Consider the following 20,552-nt stretch of genomic DNA (forward strand, 5'->3'; position numbering starts at 1 on the left):
GTACTCTTCCAAATGTCAAGGTTATAAAAGACAAAGACTAAGGAGCCATTCCAGATTAAGGGAAACTAGAGACAAGAGACTGAATGCTGTGCTTAATCTGGGATTGGATACTAGCATAGAATTTGTTTTTGTTTTTGTTTTTTTCAAATAAAACACATTGTTGGGACAACTGGCAAAGTATGGGTAAGGTCATAGATTAAATAATAGAATTGTATCAATGTTAACTTTCAGATATTGATCATTGTTCATGATTGTTTAAAGTGTGTCTTTGTTCTTAGGAAATATATGCTATAGTATTTATGAGTAAAGGAGCATCGTGTGTGCAACTCACTCAAATGGTTAAAAAGATATGTATCAGAGAGAAAATAATTAAGCAAATGTGGTAAAATGCAAACAATTGGGGGGTCTGGATGAAAGGTCTTGGGTATTCTTCAATATTTTTTGTGTCTTGTTTTCTTCTCCTGAAAAAGGAGAATGTTACTTCCTTCACTTTGTCGCTGTGAAGATTCACAAGGGGACATTGGCAAGACATACCATGCTCTACACGTAGCATGCGTTCTAAAAAGTTAGTGAACCTTCATCTCACTTTGCCTCAAAAGTAAAAGCCAAGTCGAATTCATTTTGCAGTATATTATCTAGCATAGTGCTTTGCGTGAAGACAGGCTTGATAAATGTCTGGAAAGTATAATATGCCGATTCACACCACTCAATATTCTAATTTGAATCCTATGTGCTTTGCCTGCTTGTTCCCATTTCTTTCACTGAACCTTTTATTCCCAGAACAATTTTCTTAATTTTATTCCCCTTGCCAGCTGCCTCCTCTCCTGAAATTTAACTTGCAGAGTCAGTGGAGCTGATTGATTACAAGAGAACCAAAGACACCACCTAACAGTTCTGAGGTGAATATGATACACCTTTGAAGGAGCTAAATGACTGAGCATGTCAAAATAACCTCTCCCATTTTGGAGAGCTTAACAAAAAGTAATTCAAGTACTTAAAGGAGAAAAATTATTCCCCTCCCACCACTACCAAAAAAACCCTTGATTGCAGATTGAGAGTTATTTAACATAGTTCAGTAGCCCCTGACGACCCAGCGTGATCTGAGGCATGCCCCCCCTTTTTCATTTGTAGAACACCCAGGCCACTGCCAGGCCCAAAGATTCGAAGTTGGTGGTCCCCCACCTCCAGGGGTGTAGAGCCTCCCTTGGGGCGGATTTGGGTGGTGGAATGGAAACAATTTGACCCTTCAGGCCAAGTGGTGACTCCAACTTCGTTTCAGACTTACTCAGTGGTGCTTTGGTAAACCCCAGCTTTAGTGAAACAGCAACCACAGGTGAGGGACGGTGTGACTCATTTGCTTCACACCTTAAGTCAAGTCAATTCCAGAGCCACCGAGGTGAGAAAATGGGTGGGTGCAGTTGCCCAGTCAGAAGGACCTGCTGGATTTTGCCTTAGGCACGGGAATAATGGGAATGAGAAAAACAAGGGAAGGGGGTGTGTTGGATTCAGCTGCAGGACAGTGAGCTGAGGCCGCTCTCTCGAGCTCACTGTAGGACAGGCCTGGGGGGAAGTTTTGGGGGAGGAAGGCAGAGATGGTGGGATACTGGGGTACCGGGACCGGCTTGAATTCATCATCGTACTCCGGGGTCTAGCACTGAGCTGCTCAGGGGCCGGCAAGGCCTCGGTAGGAAACTAGGAGCCCGGTCTAGGCAGGACAGAGCGCCAAGCCGCACCCCGACGCAGCAGCGGGGGGTCGGTATGGGCACGAATCTGTAGACTTGATACGAGGAAAGGCGGCGGCCTGGCTGGACTGGCCTCGGACTCCGAGGCCCTATCGGCGATCAGCGGAGCCACAGCATCAACACGAGGCGGAGGGCTTCTCGTGGACGGGATGGGCCATCTCGCGCTCTCATTGGACAAAAGCCTTTGTCAATCACTGAGGAAACGCGACTGTACGAGACCGGACATCCGGTACCTCCCATCTTGGAGCGAGGCGAGCTCCGCCGGGAGCGGGGAGGGCAACGATGGGAGGATGCGGTACCCAATGGCAATCAAGAGCTTCGTCTTCGCAGAAGATTGGCAGATGTTCGAACCACAGGCACAGCGGAGGGATACGGGGCTCGGAAAGTGATAGGTCCAACCCGCGGACCTGTGGTTTGTACCTGTACGTGTTTCTTTTTCGTATGTAAAGTGAGCAGTTCATTGACGCGTAAATGATATTGTACTGCGGGCGACGGTCTTTTTTGCAGTTAGCGTTTTGGCTTTCGGCTAAGGCTCCTGAATTTGGTAGGCTTTTCCTGGAATTACCTAGATTCTCTGGATTTCTCAGTGAGGCTCTCCGTTCCTTATGCAGGATCAGGGTTGCGCCGGAAATGGTCGCCAAAATAATCGCAATGTGCGGTATTAGGTGAGTTAAAGCTAAGATTGAATGGATGGTAGTCAGTAGAAAACAGAATGAAACAGAAACGGACTGTTCATAGGACAAAAATATAAGGCGCCCTTAAACATTTGAATGGCTGCCCAACCTTTTTCATAATAAGAAAAATGCAAATTGAAACTTCACTGAGCTAACATTTCTGACCTATCAGATTGGTGAAAATACGGCTTGACAAGTTGCTCAGTTAAGGTCAGTGCAGAAACTGGCTCTCTCATACGTGCTGGTGGACTGCAAATTGGTATCACCTGGGGTTGGGATGGGGCCCTAATACCTGACAGCATGTGAGTTTACCTTTGACCCAGCAATCCATTTCATCAAAATACACTTCCCCAAATAGGAAACAATAGGTGCACCAAGTTCTATTCAGAGTGGTAGTATTTGAATTAGCAAAAGATTGGAAACAGCGCAGATGTCCATCAGTAGGAGAATGGCTGAATATTCTGCAGGACATCAGCAATATACGAGTATAGTATTATGTAGTAGTATACAGCAGACTTTGCAACATTAAAAAGACTGAGGAAGCCAGCGGTATTTTCTTTGGAGTGATCTCTAGAGACGTTGTATATGGGCTGCTACCTTTAGCATAAAGAAATGCTAAAAGGCCAAAACCAAAACTGATGAAAATGATTTACCCGTAAGGAGTGGAGGTGGTGGTGGTGGAGAACGTGGTAAAAATCATAGAGGGGAAAATAGAATAAAAAAATAAAGTGATAATAATAATAGTAAAAGAAAACAAAAGACTACAACACAAAACAAAATTTTGTGACAATGGGTATTTGCCCAGCTTGGCTATTGTTCTCCAGGGACCCAGTACTAGACCCTTGGAAGCACAGGCTTGCTTGGCTGGGTGGGTCTCAAGTTATTTATAATGGGGTGGGCCATGGTGTTGACTGGGCTAAGGATTTTTGGTACCCTGCCTCTCTCCAGGGCTCCGAGGAGCTGAGGGAAGAAGGTAAACGACTTTTACCTGCCTCAGGATAATATATGATGAGTAGAGCCTGGTTCCTAGATAGGATGGTGGGGCCAAGCGCGTGACTGGGTCTCTGCCATGCCAGGCAACCCTGCAGTGGTGGCTCAGAGGCTGTGCCTGTTCCACATACATGACGCTGGCCTTCAGAAGGCTTGAGACCTGTACTGCCTGGACCTAGCCATGCTTACACTTGATGTCTCCCAGGGCCAGACAGCTTCCCAGAAGATAATCTTGGGCTTTGTCAAAATAGGAGGTCCTTTGGACAAGCGTATGTTCTTATAATCAAATTGGGAAGAACAAAACAACCTCAAAGCCATCTGTTCTTAGGAAAACTATTTACATGAGCAGGTTTTAAAAAAATTGAAAACAAGTGCAAATCATCCAATGAGTGGGGAATAAAGAGCTTGTGCAGAGTTTAGATTGCCCATTTTTTCCATCGTGGCCGCCGGAAAAGGCGACTGTTTTGACAAGACGTGAGGAGATACCTAATTTTGTCCAGATGGTGGCGGTTACAACAGACACTTGAGGGAAGGAGGCCCTGAAAAGCGTCTAGCAAGGAGTTTGGTGAACAGAAATGAACTGTCTGTGGACATGGTTTTTAACCTCCTGCATCGCAGTGATGGGCCACTGCGATTTGCGTGAGCGTCTCTGAAGCAGGGCTCAAGACAGGGTGGCATTTGGACTGCCTGGGGAGGGACTGAGAGGCTCTGAGACTGGTTCTCCTTGCTGGGCAGAGACCGAGCCCCTGAAAGTCTCTGAACCCCCAAACCCGGAGAGTTCCATTCTGATTGGCTCTGTGGGCCCGTCTGGGCCCTGTGTGGCAGTGACACACTGGTGGTTGCCTGCCTTATGGAAATCTTTCAGGTTTGCTCTGTCTCCTTCCTGCTGTTTCTTTCTCCCCTACCTTCCACTGTTTGGTGGCCCTAATGGTATTGATTTTTCTTCCGACACTTGGGAACAAACAGCGTGTTTCTTCTTGGTTTGCAGGGTTGGATATTATGATTGTGTGCTAGTTCTTGCCATTGACTCCAGGAAACTTCTATGAACATGGACTTTTTTTAAGGCACTTGGATTTTCCTGACCTGTAGCAATATTGATATCTGTGGGGTGACGTAGGGGTGGCACTTTGAAATGAGTTTTAAGAGGACTCTTCCAGCCATAAAGGGCCTCAAGGGTGACCCCGTGAGGCAGGTGATAAAAATGGTATAAACAGAAACAGGTGCTTATTGAGAGATGGCATCAGAGCACGCAACAGTCGCAGGGAGTAAGCAGTGCTTCCTCGAAGCCTCAGAGGCCCCGGAAGAGGAGTGTGGAGTATGCTGGGCTTCCAAGTCCCTGCTGGGTGATAGAGTGGTCCTGGTGTCTACCCAATACCCCCCCCCCCAGAGCCCCAGCGGGTCCACTTACCCCCCCTGATTGGCCACGTGTTCAGCTAACCTGGGCCCAGCCCCAGGCGTCTCAGCCAACCACAGTGGTCTCATCCCTTTGCTAGTGATGGGTTGAAGTGTGGACACGTGACACATACTGGCCAACTGGGACCTGAAGGAAGGTGGAGAGGGGATCCGGGGCAGTTCCGTCATTCCCAGAAACGTGCTTCTGGACATGACACCTGAACTGCTGTCATCTTGCAACCATGAAGAGAGCTAGTCTGCGACAAGAGCCTGCAAGGCGAGGAAGATGAACTGAGAGAATTGCAGCCTGGGCTGGGAGGGTTCTGGGCCTGCAGCCGTTCTGCCTTGGACTCCTCACGTGACCTAGCTCTCCTCTAGTTTAAGACAGTTGAGTTGGAGTTTTCTGTTCTTTGCAGTTGGAACATCTTAGCTGATCCGAGTATACAAAAATTTCTTCAGTTTACTTTTCCCATAGCCATAAGAATTTTGACTCAAGTACCATGAGTCGTTCCTTTTTGGTGGAATCAGAGAAGAAGGACGGGGAAGCAGGAGAGGACAGGGAAATACAGTGACAGTGGGGCAATGCCAGTGCCCTAGTGCATCCTGGGAGAGATGGCCCTGCCTACTGACATACATTTGCAGGATGGGGAGATAAAACAATGTAAGGGGGTCCCTGAGACCCCAGAAAGGAAACAAACAATTCTCAAATCATAACATTTTTTAAAAGCAGTGACAAAAAAGATAAAAATAATTTTTTTAAAAAGGAAAAAGCACTGACATTTGGATATAAAAACAGACACAGAGAGCAGGCCCTCTAGCCATGCAGACGGACAGCAAAGAAGCAAAAGGAATTATAGCAACAGCTGGGTGGAGGCTTGAGAAAAATCCTAACAAGCAGATGATGAAAGGTTAACTGTCCTCCCCACCAATACTAACCTGAGGTGCATCAAATGCCACTGCTTTGGCTTTGTGTTGATTTGGTTTTATTTTAGCAAATAAATATTTATATGAACTTCCTAGGTTCTCTCTTTAGCATACCCTCCCTAACTCAGTGGGCTGTGAATTTTTCTGCCAATGGCGTGATCAGAAAACAGGCCTGTGCAGCACGAAGGAACCACTGTTATTTCTGTCCTCATATATTCACTGACTCAGAAATTTATTGATCTCGTAAATGTCCCAGACACTGTTGTATGAGATCATTTTGGCATTTCATTGGATGCTGCCTGGTGAGGTTCTCTCTCCCCGCACACGTGCCTGTCTTCTCAAAGGACTTTAACCTCCATGTCACATGTTATTTCTTCTATTTATAGCGTCTAGCGTAGTTCCAGGTACATTATAAGCACTCAAATAAGTTTTACTTAATTATGTGTGAAGTAACTCTCATGCTTAAATAAGAAGAACTCTTAGAGGGGCTTAACTTTGATACAGTTGTTTTGTTCCACGATGGAAGGTGAGATTAAATTAGACTTTTTGTTAAAAGAATGCTCCCCTACTGCTTGCTTCTATACAGTTACAGAAGCTTCCAGAAATCCTTGTAAGACAGAACGAGAGTGTATTGTTGGTAGATGATGTGCAGGCCGCAGGACTTGCCACACCGCGTGCTGGGGGCTTGGCTGCTGCCTGCCCTGGGTCTGCGTGGAAGATTTCATTTGGATCAGAAGACAGCTGGGAGATTTCCCCATGTAACCGCTGGAACCTCAGCAGCGGGCAGAAGCGAAAGGAGTCAGGGACTTTCTCCTCTGAAGGCCACAGTCCTGACTCCGGTTACGTGATACATAAATTGCAAGAACTGAGCAAATCTACGTCTGTGGATATAAGATCAAATGAAGCCTACAAAAGTCTGAAAGCAACGAGGGCTGGGCTCACAGGGCAGGGCAGAGTTGTGGACGTCCCGCTGGGTGGCGGAGGTGGCAGCCTACATGTCGTAGAGCCTGAGCTGCTCCTGCACGTCGCCATCGGACATCTCGCCAAACGTCTCCTTGTTGTCCTTCATGAGCTTGAAGATGGCCGCCAGCTGTTCTTTCTGAACTCTGTCGAGAAGAAAGGATACAGAGGAAAAAGATGCTCCTAACCCAAGGAAGAGAGAGAGATGCTCTGAGCATCTCAGTGGAGTCAGGGCACCCCCCCTCTCATGTATTACTGCGTTTGCTCTCCAGAATGAGAAGAAAAGTAACTCAAAACCCACTCAAAATGCAGGAGCTGGTTTGGTCTTAAAAACTCCACTTGAGGGTACTAAACTCTGGAGTTCTAAGTTTTGGGTTTACCCTGGAGATTTGGGGACGCCAACTTATCAGTCGGGTTCTCAGTGTTTTGGTTTCCCCTTGAACCTCCTTTTAATGTTGCTTGCACATCTCACAGTGAGGCAAAGCAGAAGAAGATATGTTCCATTAAGTGGCTGGGGAATCCCATGAAGAAATATGGTAGGAACAGCCTTAGTTGAGGGTCATAAGCCCGAAGTGGAGGAATAAAAAACATTATGGGCTGGGAGAAAGGGCAGCATACACAGGTGCTTGGCCAAGGGGCAAGGGCAGGTGTGAGTTTTGCTGCCCACAGGAAGGGGGGACCTTTCCCAATGTACACAGACACCTTATGGCCAGTGGGGTCCCTGCCCCTCTTGTCAGGGAACAGGCCTGGCTGGAGGTAGGCTTTGTTTACTACACGCAGGCTGGGAGCACTTTCTGTTATCTTTATGGGGCTCAGCCATGCCATCTCCCCAGCACAGGACACCTCCCACAAGTGCAAACATGAAAGGGTGGAGTGAAACTGCAGCAAAACCAGGGAACGGTCTGGTTCTTGTTTGTTCTGCTCAGGTGTGCTGTGCTGTGTGGCACCGGCTCACTATTCTGGTTTCTGGCTTCTGCAGTTCCCCCTCCACACACAGGACACCACACCACACCACACCAGCGGCTTGGCACTGGCCGCCTTCAGAGGCCATCGGCCTACTGGCAGGCACAGACCTCTCAGCGCCTCCCTGCAGCTGGATCTGTTATCATCTGCTGTAGAGTTTCCAGGTGGGAATTCCCACCTGTTCTCAGGAATTTTTTTCGCTTTCCCTGTCCTGAATCCCGAGATATAAACTGTTTTCTGTTCTCCACAATGAATCGTTTCTGCAAAGTGACGGCCCGATACTACCAACCAACTGGGTTCAAGTAGCCGATTTTCCCGATTTCCCAACCAACTTTTCTTGGGATTCGTGAACGGGAAAGCGAAATAAATTCCCGAGAACGGGTGGGAATTCCTGCCTGGAAACCCTAATCTGCTGTAACCACTGCAGGCCCAGCAGAGCAGAGCTTTGGCACAGCCTCTGGCCAGTGGCCTTGCAGGGCACAGCGCTGTCTAGGCAGGGGGACGTCCGATGTCTCGTCTTACATTTATCCTAACACGCCTTTTGCAAGAACCCCTGTATCTCCCATCTAGCAGTTGGTCTTCTGACTCGGGCGTCATCTAGAATCTCTTCGTAGTGACGTCCCAAATCCCGGCCTCTCTTCATCACCCTGGGAAAGCTATTCTGCCATGGTTTTCCTGTCTGGAGGAGAGAGGCCTATGATCAGTACTCTGTACCCAACTGTCCGAAGAAGGGACAGTTGTGTGATGAAGGGTGTGATTGAAGGGTGTGTGATGAGCGCCTTGGATGGAATCAACCCGGATGTGTGTGTGGGCACCCCACCAAGTGAACGCCAACTCTCCCCTGTGTTTTGGATGGCTGTGGCACTTGCATACTGTGTTTCCCCGAAAATAAGACCTCGCTGGACCATCAGCTCTAATGCGTCTTTTGGAGCAAAAATCAATATAAGACCTGGTCTTATTTTACTTATAAGACCAGGTCTTTATAATATAATGTAATATAATTAATGTAATATAATATAAAAATACCCGGTCTTCTTTTACTATAATATAGGACCAGGTCTTATATTAATTTTTGCTCCAAAAAATACATTAGAGCGGATTGTCCGGCTGGGACTTATTTTCAGGGGAAATAGAGTATTTTTAATAGGGTGGACATAGGACTTCGTACTGTGTCAAAATGAGAGAAAGGTCAAATTTTAATGGTCCAAAGGAGCTTATTTTTAAAAACAGAGCAAAACTGAAAAAACACACAGTAATCAAGACCATCTACTCAGAGTTTATTGGGCTGAACAAAAGCTGAACACACATTCCCAAGCCATCCGGAATACAAGAGGCTTGGTGCCCACATTCAGAAAGTTCCAGACAAATTGAGATAACGGACCTGCTTATTGTGTCGGTAAGATCCCAGCCTGGACAAGGACGTCACTATTGCTATGTGGAGACGTATGTGCTCACAGGACAACATCCGTTCATCGCGTGGCTGGTGCTCTGTTGCCTGTTGTCCCCTAAGCCCCTGAACCTAAGGTATTAGGCCCAGAGGACAAGGTCACTGGGAATGAGACATGACCTGTGTTGACATTGGACATTTCCGACCTTCCATTAAATGGAACAACATTTTCCAGAAACTTACTGCTTTTAAAAAATGTTTTAAGCAACATATCTAAAAACTGCAGATTAGTCTCGCATAGTATAATATTGTCAATATAAAATTCTGAGAATGAATCTGGGACTGATGTGATTATCTGGTGAAGTTCTAACTCATCTATGAAACGTCCTAGGAAAAGGCATAGTCAGAAATCTATTTGAAGCAAACACTGTTATTGCTTCAGCCGAGCAAAGGTGGAGCTTCAGCTGAGCTGCTAAAAACATCAGTGAAAAGGCCTCTTAGCAACAGAGGGCTGGATTCAAGCCTCCTCTAAAGGGAAAATAAGGGCTACAGGAAATCAATAGCTGGCCCTGGTTTTTGCTGCCCGTCATCAGCTGAGCCAGACAACAAAAGCGAAGTGGCCCCAAAGCAGAGGAGGGCAGTCGGCCATCCCTGACTCAGCCAGTAAGCCCGGGCAGTTTGGCCCCATTCATCCGTCCCACCTCAAAGCCCTTCATGCTTTGGCGTCATGAAGGAAAAGCAGCAGGGCTGGAATAAAACTATACTGATTTGAAAATGATGAAGTAACTGACATAGTGGCTATCTCAGGGGTGAAGGGTGTGTGGAGAGTAGGGCTGAATGATAAGAAAAATTGAAGTCCAGGGAGTGAGAACAAACCTCAAAACCCTTCAGCTTAACAAAGCAACCCACCCACAGAGGGAGGAACGCCCCTACCCCGGGAGAGCCCAAGGCATCCCCAGGGTCCTCCCAGCCACGGGACAAGTCCTGCCTCAGGATCCAGCAGATTTGTGTAGGCAGATGCACCCGCCAGCCTGCAAGGCTGCTCTCTGCGGGTTTTCATTTTATCTCTCAAGCTTTTAAGATGCCAAAAGGAAAAGCCTTTAGGAGGACGCTAAGGGTAACTTCATTATTCTTCGGTTCTGTAAAGAGAAATAGGGAGAAAGATCATGGATTGTACTCATTGCATCTTACAAGTATCATGTAGAAGGGGATGGGATGAGGGAGGAGGATGTTTTGAATTGCAGATCTCCAACACGCTAGGGGCAGTTTGCCTCTTATCACCTGCAGCAAGATAGTGTGTTCCACAAAGCTGGTGGGACCCCGCATGGGACCCCAACAGCCCGCTGACCCTCATTCCGAGTCTACGAGGCATTTGGGCAGTTAGGCCGGTCAGGTCCTACATGTGGGTTGTTAGGTCAGGTCCTACATGTGGGCCATTAGGCAGGTCTGGTTCTGGACACTTCCCGTCTTTGGCCCCTGTGGCTGACTGGGACAGTCGTATCGCTCTATTCCCGCTGGCTGGGTTGTTCCCCTCTGGGGACAGCGGCAGCTTAGGATGTGTGCTCCCCCAGATGAGGCCAATGGTGTGCCCCTTTTCTAAATGACACGTAGAAGCACATGGACACGCTGAGGAAACGCAGGATCCTATTTTGGCGCCCTCTTCTGGAGGTCAGAGTCAGTGCGTGTTTCTAGAAATTCACAGCCCCTGCCTGTTCATGGGCCTGTCAGGCAGCGAAACTAGGAGACTGTCCCCAGCCGGAGTTACTCTACCTCCTCACGCCGTTGCCGTTATGCCATACAAAACAGCTTCCACTAGAGCCACGTCTTCCAGAAAGGTCAGGACAGTCCTGTGAACCTTCAGAATGGAGTGGGTGCTGAGTCCTCATCTGTCAAAGCCAGGCTGGCCTACAACCGGGGTTCTACCGTACCAGAGCTGGGAAGGGTGAATGGTGTACAAAGAGTGGATGGCGGTGCTTTGTCTTTTTCCTGCCAAACTAAGAGCTAGCCAAGCTCACCAGCTTCACCAGCTCTGGGGGTGAGGAGGACATCTTGCTGGGAGCACTGTCCAGCCACTCTGAGGCTGGATGTGTCACCTCCCAGAGAAGCTGCGGTGGGAGCCCAGGGACTCCCCCTAGCCAGGCAGAGGCAGTGCCAAGGACACCTGTGAGCCCCAGGCCCCAGGAGAAAGCTCAGAGGAGGAGGAGGGCAGACAAAGCAGGTCTTGCTTAAGCAGCAGCCGCCTCTGGATTTACAACTTCACCACTTTCTGCCCCTTGGGCAGAAGGAATTGGATCTGTGAGCAGTTCCAAGGATGGGATGCCCAGTTAAACGCGGGGGAATGAATTTGGGGTCTGTTGCTTTCAGTCCTGCTTCTTAGGAGCCATGCCCTGAAAATTGTAAACCGAGGCTTCTGGGTAATGCTGGATCATGTGACCACTAACGATTTAGGCTCTAGATACTGTGTGTTGGCTGAGTTTATAAATTAAAGTCAGGGACTTGGAGTATTTATTTGTTCACTGGCTTGCAACTTGACTGAGACCCTGAGTGCCAAGGAAGGAATTAGAAACAGGCAGAGTTTGGTTGAAAGAATTTGACAGGCAAAGAAGAGAGCACACTTTTCACTGGCTTGTGGTTTTTAGTGGTTTGACAATCATATGCATGTTATTTTTCATACTGATGACTCCAGGGCAATTTTCTGGACTCAGCTGGCACCACAACTGTCTTACACCCCTCAGTTCTCCTGGTCCCCACCAGAATTATCATGCTGTAGATGAAAAGACAAAGCCGAACTTGCCAACCTCTGCAACCCCAAGCATCACCATGCAAGGAACAGAAGCAGCCGCCAGAGGGGTGGGCATCAGGGGGCCCCACACAGGGGCACAGGGCTGACCACATGCAGGGGCAGGAGGGAGCAAGCAGACAGCATGCTGGGGAGGGGCAGTAATGAAAATGAGCATGGGGCGGCCGGATGCTCAATGAGTTAGAGCGCGAGCTCTGAACAACAGGGTTGCTGGTTGGATTCCCACACGGGCCAGTGAGCTGCGCCCCTCCACAACTAGATTGAAGACAACGAGCTGCCACTGAGCTTCCGAAGGGGCAGCCGGATGGCTCAGGTGGTTAGAGCGCGAGCTCTCAACAGCAAGGATGCTGATTCACTTGGAGCTGAGCTGCGCCCTCCACAACTAGATTGAAGGACAACGACTTAGAGCTGATGGGCCCTGGAGAAACACACTGTTCCCCAATAAAAATTTTTTTAAAAAGAAAGAAAGTGAACATGAACTCCAGCCCCACCCTGGGAGGAACTGTGTTCAAGGGCTGTGCTGTCTGCGAGTCCATCCTCAACTTGGGGTACACCAGTGATAACCACAGCCTGCGGATGAGGGGATGAAAACTTCACCCCAAGGGAAGTACTCGGGCACAGCCCTAACCCCACAGAACAGGAAAGTGTGAATCGGTGATTTAAAGACCCCCAAGGATCCAGTGAGGAAAACCCTCTTAGGCAACACAGAGTCTGCTGTCTACACAGAACGGAGTAAGGACTCTCCATCCCCATTCCGGAGGTCCCAGCCCTGAGCCCAGTGGCAGTCTGACGCCTGGCCTGAGGCCTGGCGTCCAGTCCACTAATTGGTCTTTCCTGTTCTAAGGTCCCTCACATCTATCTGCGCACACAGACTAAGGACGGGGTCTTGGCCATAGCTTCTGTCCACAGGGTCCTCGGAGAGACACAGGTGCGTCAGGCCCTCTCCGTAATCCGGGGGCTGCAGCTTTTTGTGTAAGGAGCTCTTTTAGGCTTTGTGGGCTACGTGGTCTTGGCTGCAGCTACTCAACTGGGTCACCGCAGTGCTGGGAAAACGAGCACAGCGGTGTTCCACTCGCACTGGACTTAGTAGCACAGGGCGGTGGTCGGCCAGCGCTCACTGGTCATAAAAGGCGGCCTGTTCCACAACTTGGGAACCCAGGTTTCTGCCGCTCACGTCTCTCAGCTGCATCACCTTCTTAGGGTAAGACAAGCTGCAGGTGACACCATGCGCCTTCCCCGTCCCTGGGAAGACAGTTCTCCCCCAGCCTCACAAGAGGGCGCTAGCCCCCCACCAGCTGGCCCGTTAGGCCCACCCGGGACTTGTCTCCAAGAACCTGGCGTTCCCTGGGAAAGGGGTGTGTTCACCCAGTGATCCCTGCGCCGGAGAATAAGAGGCTCGGCTGCTCATTAGTTATGAAGGCGGCGGAAGAGGAGAGGTTTAGACCGGTCAGTCGTGTTGGGGACACATTAACAGACAGAATGAGGGAAGCACCACTAGTCTAAGAAGTCAGGCTCCTTACCAAAAGGATTTGCAAGAATATTTGTGGCTCAGGACCTAAGGAACTTGCTACAGGGAAGTGAGGTCAGAGGTCAGCTCAATCCTGAAATATAAAGGCAGCACAGCCAGTCACACCAGAGGCAGCGGCATCGCAGGGAGGATTGGGGGCTTCCCGGGCTGCCTTCCCCAGCAGGGCCTTCCTCTGCTGGGCTTACTGCCACCCCTCTGCCCCCAGGTGAAGAGCCTCCGGGCCAGGTACGGAAGAACTGGGGACAGCTCCAGAAAGGATTCTGGTGGGCTGGGTGTCTTCTGATTTTGGAAGGATACTGGGCGGCTTGATGACCGTAATGGAAGGGTTGGCTGGGCTCTGCATTCCAGAATCGTAAGCCCTCTGTTCCTCTCTGGGTGCTGGGGAGTGGGAGTGGCGCCCAAGCCCCTCTGGGTTGCTGGGCCCAGAAAACGCACCGCGCCCATTTAGACTTCTGCTTGAACCAAGGGATTCCAGGCCGCCGGTGCGCGTGCGCATGCGCGGGGCTCAGGGTCAGGCCCGTTCTCTCCCGTGGCCTCTCCCCGGTTGGCCCAATGGCCGCGTCCCGAGCTCCTTAGGTACCCTGGCGGGATGGAGTGGAGAGGAATGCGGAGGGACACGGCTGGGGTGGGGCAACAGCCCAGTTATAAAAATGAGCAGCTGCGCAGCTGCACTCGCCTCAGAGCTCCGTGGAGCAGAACAGATAAAAAATGACCGCAGGCGCCGGGCTGGGAGGGCAGCCGAGGTGGCTGCCAAACGGGTGAGCATGAAGAATCGCGCTCTGCCGTGAAGTGATAGATTGGGTTTGTCATGAACTCTGCGTGTGAGTGAACAGCCGGATCCGCTCCAGGCTCTTCCCTGGCATCTTGTTTTTCCCTTTCCAGTGTGTGTGTGGGGGGGTGTCAGTGGGGGTGGGGTTGCAAGGAATGGGCTGGGCCCCCTCCCCCCACAAGGGACTGTCTCTGGGGAAATCAAGCCTGGCTGAATATTGCCAGGACAGGAAAGAACCCCTAAAATGAAAATGGGGAATGGTCAGGGGGATGTAGCTTGCAGGAGGCAGGCCTCCTCTCCTGGCTCCTGAATGAAGGGCACAGTGAGACAGTAGGGCTCCTCGGTGAGTCCAGCAGAAAGCTGAGCAGTCACAGGCGGAAGTGAGGCGAGAGGAAGTGAGGCAGCCTACCTCTGTTCCTCCTCCAGTTCCTCTCTGGTCATCATCTTCTTATACTGGTTTCCCCGCAGCTTCCCAGGGCTGTACTTGAAGGAGAAGGTCTCTCCTGCAGAGAGGGGACAGGGTAAGAGCCCGCAGAGATTTGGGCCCCGGGCCCCTCCCACAAGTTCAGAGTTCCCTCCTCTGCCTTTGTAAGTTTCAAAGAACCATCTTGGCCAGAGAGGGTGCCCCCCCACACACACCTACCTAGTGCCAGCTCAGGTGCTGCCCAGCCTCAGAAGGGACTGGACTCTCACATTTCCTCACCTTGCACCTGACGAGTCCTCCTCCCACACCCTTCCCATGAACTCCTACAGAAACGTAGGAACTATTTTAGGAACTCCAAAAGTGGCTACATAGACAAATATGAGACAGCCAGAGAGAAGCTAGCACCACCCCCTACAATACGGCTCCATCGACCAAACGGGACCCTTCCAGGACCAGGCTAAGCCACAGAGATAGCTGGCTGTCCCTCTCACCAAGCCACCGTCTGCAAGGCCATTATCTCCTCATCTGAAGCCCCCGCCTCCCATTGCTGCCGTGCTAATTACAGTCAGTTGGAGGGAGCTTCTCCCCGGAAAGCAGGCTGTGCCAAGGTGCTGGGTTCCCTGCCCTCCTTGTGTCCCAGGTCTGGAGGGCAGCACGGGGACCCCTGACCTCCTGCCAAGGTCCTCTAGTCTCCTGGACTTGAGGCCCATATCCCATCTCCAGGGGTGTCATGTCAGCCAGGCTCACTCTCTCCATGCCACAGCTGCCTCCCAACGAACAAAAGGGCAGCTCTTGAGGCCTGAGGAGGGCACACCAGGGGGTTGGACAGAAGAAAGCAGATACATGCGACACGGAGCGAAGGCAGGTGCTAGGCACACAGGCCAGAGGGAGGCAGCACACATGCAGGCGAGGGCTGCAAGGGCAGAAGAGAAGAGGACCCAGGGGCATACCCTGGGCTGAGTATCCTGGTGGAGAGTGTCCTTTGGGGGACAGTGCCCTTAAGTGGTCCTTCAGCCCAGCAGCTATAGGGTACATGGCCTCTGGCCAACCTGGGGACAAAGGCTGAATGGCTTGTCTTATCTAATTTCCATTAACACTTGAAGAATTAAAGGAAACGCAGAGACCAGCAAATTACCCTTCCACAGGGATATACTCTTTCTCAGTTCTGTTCTAGAAGGTTCACCTCTCTCTCACTTCAATGTCAGGAATCTCAAACACCTCCACATCCTGCCTGCCGGCCACCCTGACCTCCAGCTGGCAGCTGTCCCACGTGATCAGATAGGCTGATGTGGGCTCCGGGGAGGAAGAGGCCTCAGTCTCTCATATTCCGCTTCTCTCTTGGCCAAACAAAGATGGTTCTGGATGCAAATTCAGAACATGAACATTATGTTGTGGGGATTGTGTTGGCCTCTCACCAAACATCACTTAGAAGGCCGGCTCTGGTGCGCATGTCTTCCCACGGGTCCCTCACCGCGGCCAAGTGCTCAGGGGCTGACACCTCTCCTTAGGGAGCAGTTACTGCATTTGTGCAAGGATTAAGGCGCTGTGCATTCATTCAACAAACATCTAATGAGCACTGTTCTAGGTAGTGGGGATGTGGCAGTGAATAAAACACAGCAAGCAACGATAAGTAATTAAAATACAGCGTTTACTCTTGGCCATGAGAGCTTTGCAGAAAAGGATAGCAGCGGGGAGAGGGAGTCAGAGGGTGCTGCTTGGAAGTTTAACTGTGGGGAGGGGGTCAGAAAGGGCTTTATAGATCCAGCAAAGCAAGGAGGCCAGTGAGACAGGGTGGCAGAGAGCAATCGGACAGGAGGATGTGGCCTGGGAGTGAGCGGCCAGGGATGGCCTGGCTCTTCCTCCGGGTGACATGGCGCTCCGGGAAGAGGCAGGGTGAAACCCCCACTCCCATTAGCCTGGCTCTGCAAAGGACTGGAAAGCACCATTCCTTTCTGGGCCCAAGGAGGCAGGAGCTTGTAGCACAGGGTTTGGATGGCTCGCGTCTCGGGGGTCTGGGAACTCCGCTGAGTAACTTAGGGCCACGTTTGAGGGGCCTGGGTCTCTGGTTACCAGGAATGCCCTGAAAAGCCTGCCACAGGTGCTGGATCACACGGAGCTGCACTCAGAGTGAGCTCGCAACCAATGCTTGCTTCTGGACCTCAACAAGAGGCAACAGAACACCAGTTAACCTTGACGTCAAGGCCCTTGCTGTGTCTTAGAAAAATAAAACAAAAAATGCTGCCAGCTGGGTACTACTCAAGGTTTCGATTTATGGGGCAGCTCTAATTAGTTTTATTAGGTTGGTGCAAAAGTAATTGCGGTTTTTGCAATTATTTTTAACCTGTTAAACCGCAATTACTTTTGCACCAACCTAATACGTTTTTTGAGCCAGAGAGACTTGAAAAGGCTTTCACGTAAACACAAGCATGTACCAAGTGATACAGAGCCGCTTCCAATTTTGCTAGACCAGGAAGGCTCGATGTGACAGTCCCCCGGGGAGGGGGCACTTCCTCCTGCAGTCTTACGTGAATCCACTGAGTCACTTAGGGAAGACATTTTAGCGACTCGAAACAATTAGCCTGGGGCCGAGCTGCTCATGGCAGAGGGACTGGGAGTCCACTCCTGTTTTTTTCTGACAGCTGAGGCCATAAACCTATCCTCCCTCTGTCTTGTCAGGGCTGGCAGGAGGTGGCTGGGGGTGGAGGGCTCCAGGGTAGCAGTCAGATAAGGAGGGAGCGCCCACCCTTTGACGAGGCCCAGGACTGGCTGTGGGGCTCAGAAGAATGGTCTGCTGAGAGTCCCAGGGACATTCGGCGGCCGCAGCTTTGGTCTTCTGTGTCCTCAAATCACTAACAGGACCCACTAATGTGGCAGGGACAGAATCCAGGGCCGCAGGTCCTTCAGGTAACCTGAGAGAACCAACAGCTCAGAGGGAGAGCCCCTGTAAGAGGCCAGTGTCCACCCCACCCATACCCCCTGTCGGCCCCCTTCCTCTGAGGCTGTATTGAGAGAGGCTCAGGGCCTCAGGGGGAAGCTTTGGGCCCCCCCAGCCCTGCCCCCCGGCCCAGCCCAGCCTCAGCCTCAGTTATTGCATTCCTGCAACGGTTTCTTTCCATTGCTCCTGCCAGCAGCCGACTTAAAGTCACAGCAACAGTCTCGCTTCTTAAAAAATATGAAGTATTTCAAACGTACACAAAAGTGCAGCAGTAAGTCCTCCGTGTATTTGCCACATAGATTTCACAAATGTCGACATTTTGCTATTTTTGCTTCAATTTTTTTTTGTTGTTGTTTTGTTTTAGAGAAATAAAAGATCCAGCAGCAGAAGCCCCACTCCATGTTTGGTTCTGTCTGTCTGTCTGGGGCGCTGGACAGGTGTCTAGGGCAAACACACCACCTTCCACCTGGTCAAGTTCAAATTGGTGGGTTTCCTCAATGTTGCCGTCACTCCCTTCTCTTATGGTAGCCTGGAATCCCATGGCCAGGGAGGTCTGGCTAGTTACGAAGAGCTGCTCAGAAATCAGGCGTTTTCTCCCCTGGGGCCTTTATTCTGCAGAAAGCACGGGCAGTAGCCTGTGAGTGGCCTTGGTTTCCATAAAGCAGGTCAGAGATACTTGGAGAGAAACGTGAAATGCATAAAGCGGTGAGGTGACGAGAGGGGAGTTACCGTGTTTCCCCGAAAATCACCGGAAAATAAGCCCGAGCGTGATTTTTCAGGATGACATCCCCTGAACATAAGCCCTAATGCGTCTTTTGGGGCAAAATTAATATAAGACCCAGTCTTATTTTCGGGAAAACACGGTAAGAGGCACCGTAGGAAACAGAAGGTCAGCGTGCTCAGTTTATTCACAGGATGGACCACCTGTATTTCTCCAAATACAACTCACATTTTCTAGATGGAGAAGTGGAGACGGAAGGAGCCAAGGAAGTGGACAGGGAGATGGGTGGAGGAAGGTGGGGGATGGAAGGGAGCAGGCTCTGATCTGGAGGTCCTCTGGGCCATGCAGGACTCCACTTCTTAGCCCCTGTCCTTTATCCCCTCACCCTCCATCCGCTCCCCTCATCCTGCCCCTCAGATCCTCAGCTGGAGATCCCAAGGGCCCACAGACACGCTAGAGCTGGCCTGAGTGGGGGCGGGGATGTGTGGTCTGGAGACAGGGTCGTACTCACCATCTTCTTCCTCAGGCCCTGCTGAGGGTGGGCCCTCCTCGCCATCCTGCTTCTGCTCCTCTTCCTGCAAGATAAGGAGAGGGTCAGTACCGGGCACAACAGGACGGTTTACTCAAGCACTGTCACTCGGGTGTCTGACCCTCGGTAAAAGGGGGCACACTGACCCCTGGGCACACTCGCAGGAGAGATGTCCCACAGCAGCGTGGGGGCCAGAAGTGAGTGACCCCCTCAGTGAGGTGGGGCAGCGGTGGGCACAATGTGGTGGAGAGAGGAAGGGACTGCCAAGGGCCAGCCTGGCCACACACGACACCGGCGCCGGTCACCGGCGCCTGGCCTTTGAGCTTGTCCCAGAGGAATGTGTGGGGGCCACAGTCAACAGTGGGTGGAAACTGTATGACATCAGCGCAAATGCCATTTGGCCAAGGTGATGGGAGGGGGCCCTGGGCCGAGGAACTGGGGTTCTGACCTTGCACCTCAGTCCTTTTTCCAGGCGGGTGATAGTCAAAGCATCTGGATGCTATTTTGATAAGTGACCTGGGGACTCCCACCCCTTCCCTATAGCGAGTAGAACAGAAGGCACAAGAGGAAAGCGGGTGGGTTATCTGGGACCCAGGGCCGGGCTGGGCATCAGAGAAGCTGCATTCACAGTTTCAGGCTCCGTCTGTGCTCCCTCCAATGTCGTTTCTATCCCTAAGCATTTCAGTGTCCATTTTCCCAAAATTGGAACTCCACCGCCTTCAGCCTGGTTCTCTCCCACACACAGACACAGTTAACAGATGGCCAGAAGGGACGTCCTGGGATGGCCTTGGTGGAAGAAAGGAGTGATTTCAACTTGCAGGAATGTTGGAGGATGAGAGACAGACTCCAGCTCTGAGGGGTTGAAGGGTGTGGCAAGGGGACCTAAGGTCCAAGGAACTGTGACTTAGCAGCCCAGTGAGCAAATACGGAAATACCTGCAGGTTTAAGAGGGGAGAGCAGGCATGAATGAGCTGCCCCACTGTGGAGAAGGCAGCACAGCAGACAAATCCAAACCCAGGCCTTTAGCACTCTGATTCTGGGGTCCAGCCAGTTTGCAGCTGGAGCACTGAGCGTCGGGCAGGCGCCAAACTAAACAGCAAGCTGAGCTGGCAGGCCAAGTTTGCACAAGCCCAACAGCCAAATCTCAAAGGGCTTTGAGTCTCTTGTGATTTTCTGTCTCCTGGGCCACACAAAATGCAGCCAGGAGCGGGGCGGGAGACAGGAGCTGGTCCTTCTCCACTTAGCCTCCCTCAGCGCCATCCAATGTGGGCAGTGCTGCCCTGAGTGCTGCTCAGTACCTGGGGTTTTGGTGTCCAGGCGCCTCCTGGATTTTGCACACAAAGCATCTTCGTGGTACCAAGGAGACACACCTTTTACCCCACAAACCCACTTCTAGGGGTGCTCTGGGTTGGAAAGGCATCTACCGGCGTTTTTACATAATGATTCTGACTGTGTGCAGCAGAAAGCAAGACAAAACAGGAAACAAGTCCATGTTTATGCGTAGGGTTAAATATACTATAGCTAAGTATGTTTGGTTAATATGTTCACCAAAATATTAACAGGTTAAATATATTACGTCGCAAGGATACCATCCAACACTGCATTCGAAAGGAGGCAACCAGACGTAGTGATGTGAAGATGCATCAAGATAAATTAGCAAGAGGAAAAAGCAAGAAGCAGCCCAGTGTGAGGAGGGCAGTCTTCTTGGTGTAAATGTTAAAACGGGAGCGCACATATGTGCTCATAAATGCAGAGAACAAGTTTTCTGCAAGGACACGAAAGACGCGGTTAACAGTGGCTACCTTTGGGGAGAG

General features: G+C 50.8%; 2 protein-coding genes across 3 annotated transcripts in view; one reads left to right on the plus strand and one right to left on the minus strand.

Annotated features, from left to right (window-relative positions):
* Window positions 1-1,540: 1,540 nt before the first annotated feature.
* The window catches only part of METTL23 (methyltransferase like 23), a 52,573-nt gene continuing 33,561 nt past the window's right edge, over window positions 1,541-20,552 (plus strand). For both annotated transcript variants that reach the window (XM_033089752.1, XM_033089754.1), the window contains exon 1: window positions 1,541-2,164. The gene's annotated coding sequence lies outside the window, so the exon portion shown is untranslated. The remainder of the gene's footprint in view (window positions 2,165-20,552) is intronic.
* MXRA7 (matrix remodeling associated 7) overlaps window positions 4,813-20,552 on the minus strand; it is a 29,304-nt gene continuing 13,564 nt past the window's right edge. The window contains exons 3-5 of the mRNA XM_033090170.1: window positions 18,721-18,784; window positions 14,539-14,632; window positions 4,813-6,828 (exon numbers count right to left, since the gene is read on the minus strand). Of these exons, the coding sequence (XP_032946061.1) occupies window positions 6,714-6,828; window positions 14,539-14,632; window positions 18,721-18,784 (273 nt within the window). The 3' untranslated portion in view covers window positions 4,813-6,713. The remainder of the gene's footprint in view (window positions 6,829-14,538; window positions 14,633-18,720; window positions 18,785-20,552) is intronic.

The sequence above is a fragment of the Rhinolophus ferrumequinum genome, chromosome 21 (assembly GCF_004115265.2).
Source record: "Rhinolophus ferrumequinum isolate MPI-CBG mRhiFer1 chromosome 21, mRhiFer1_v1.p, whole genome shotgun sequence".
NCBI classification, from domain to species: domain Eukaryota; kingdom Metazoa; phylum Chordata; class Mammalia; order Chiroptera; family Rhinolophidae; genus Rhinolophus; species Rhinolophus ferrumequinum.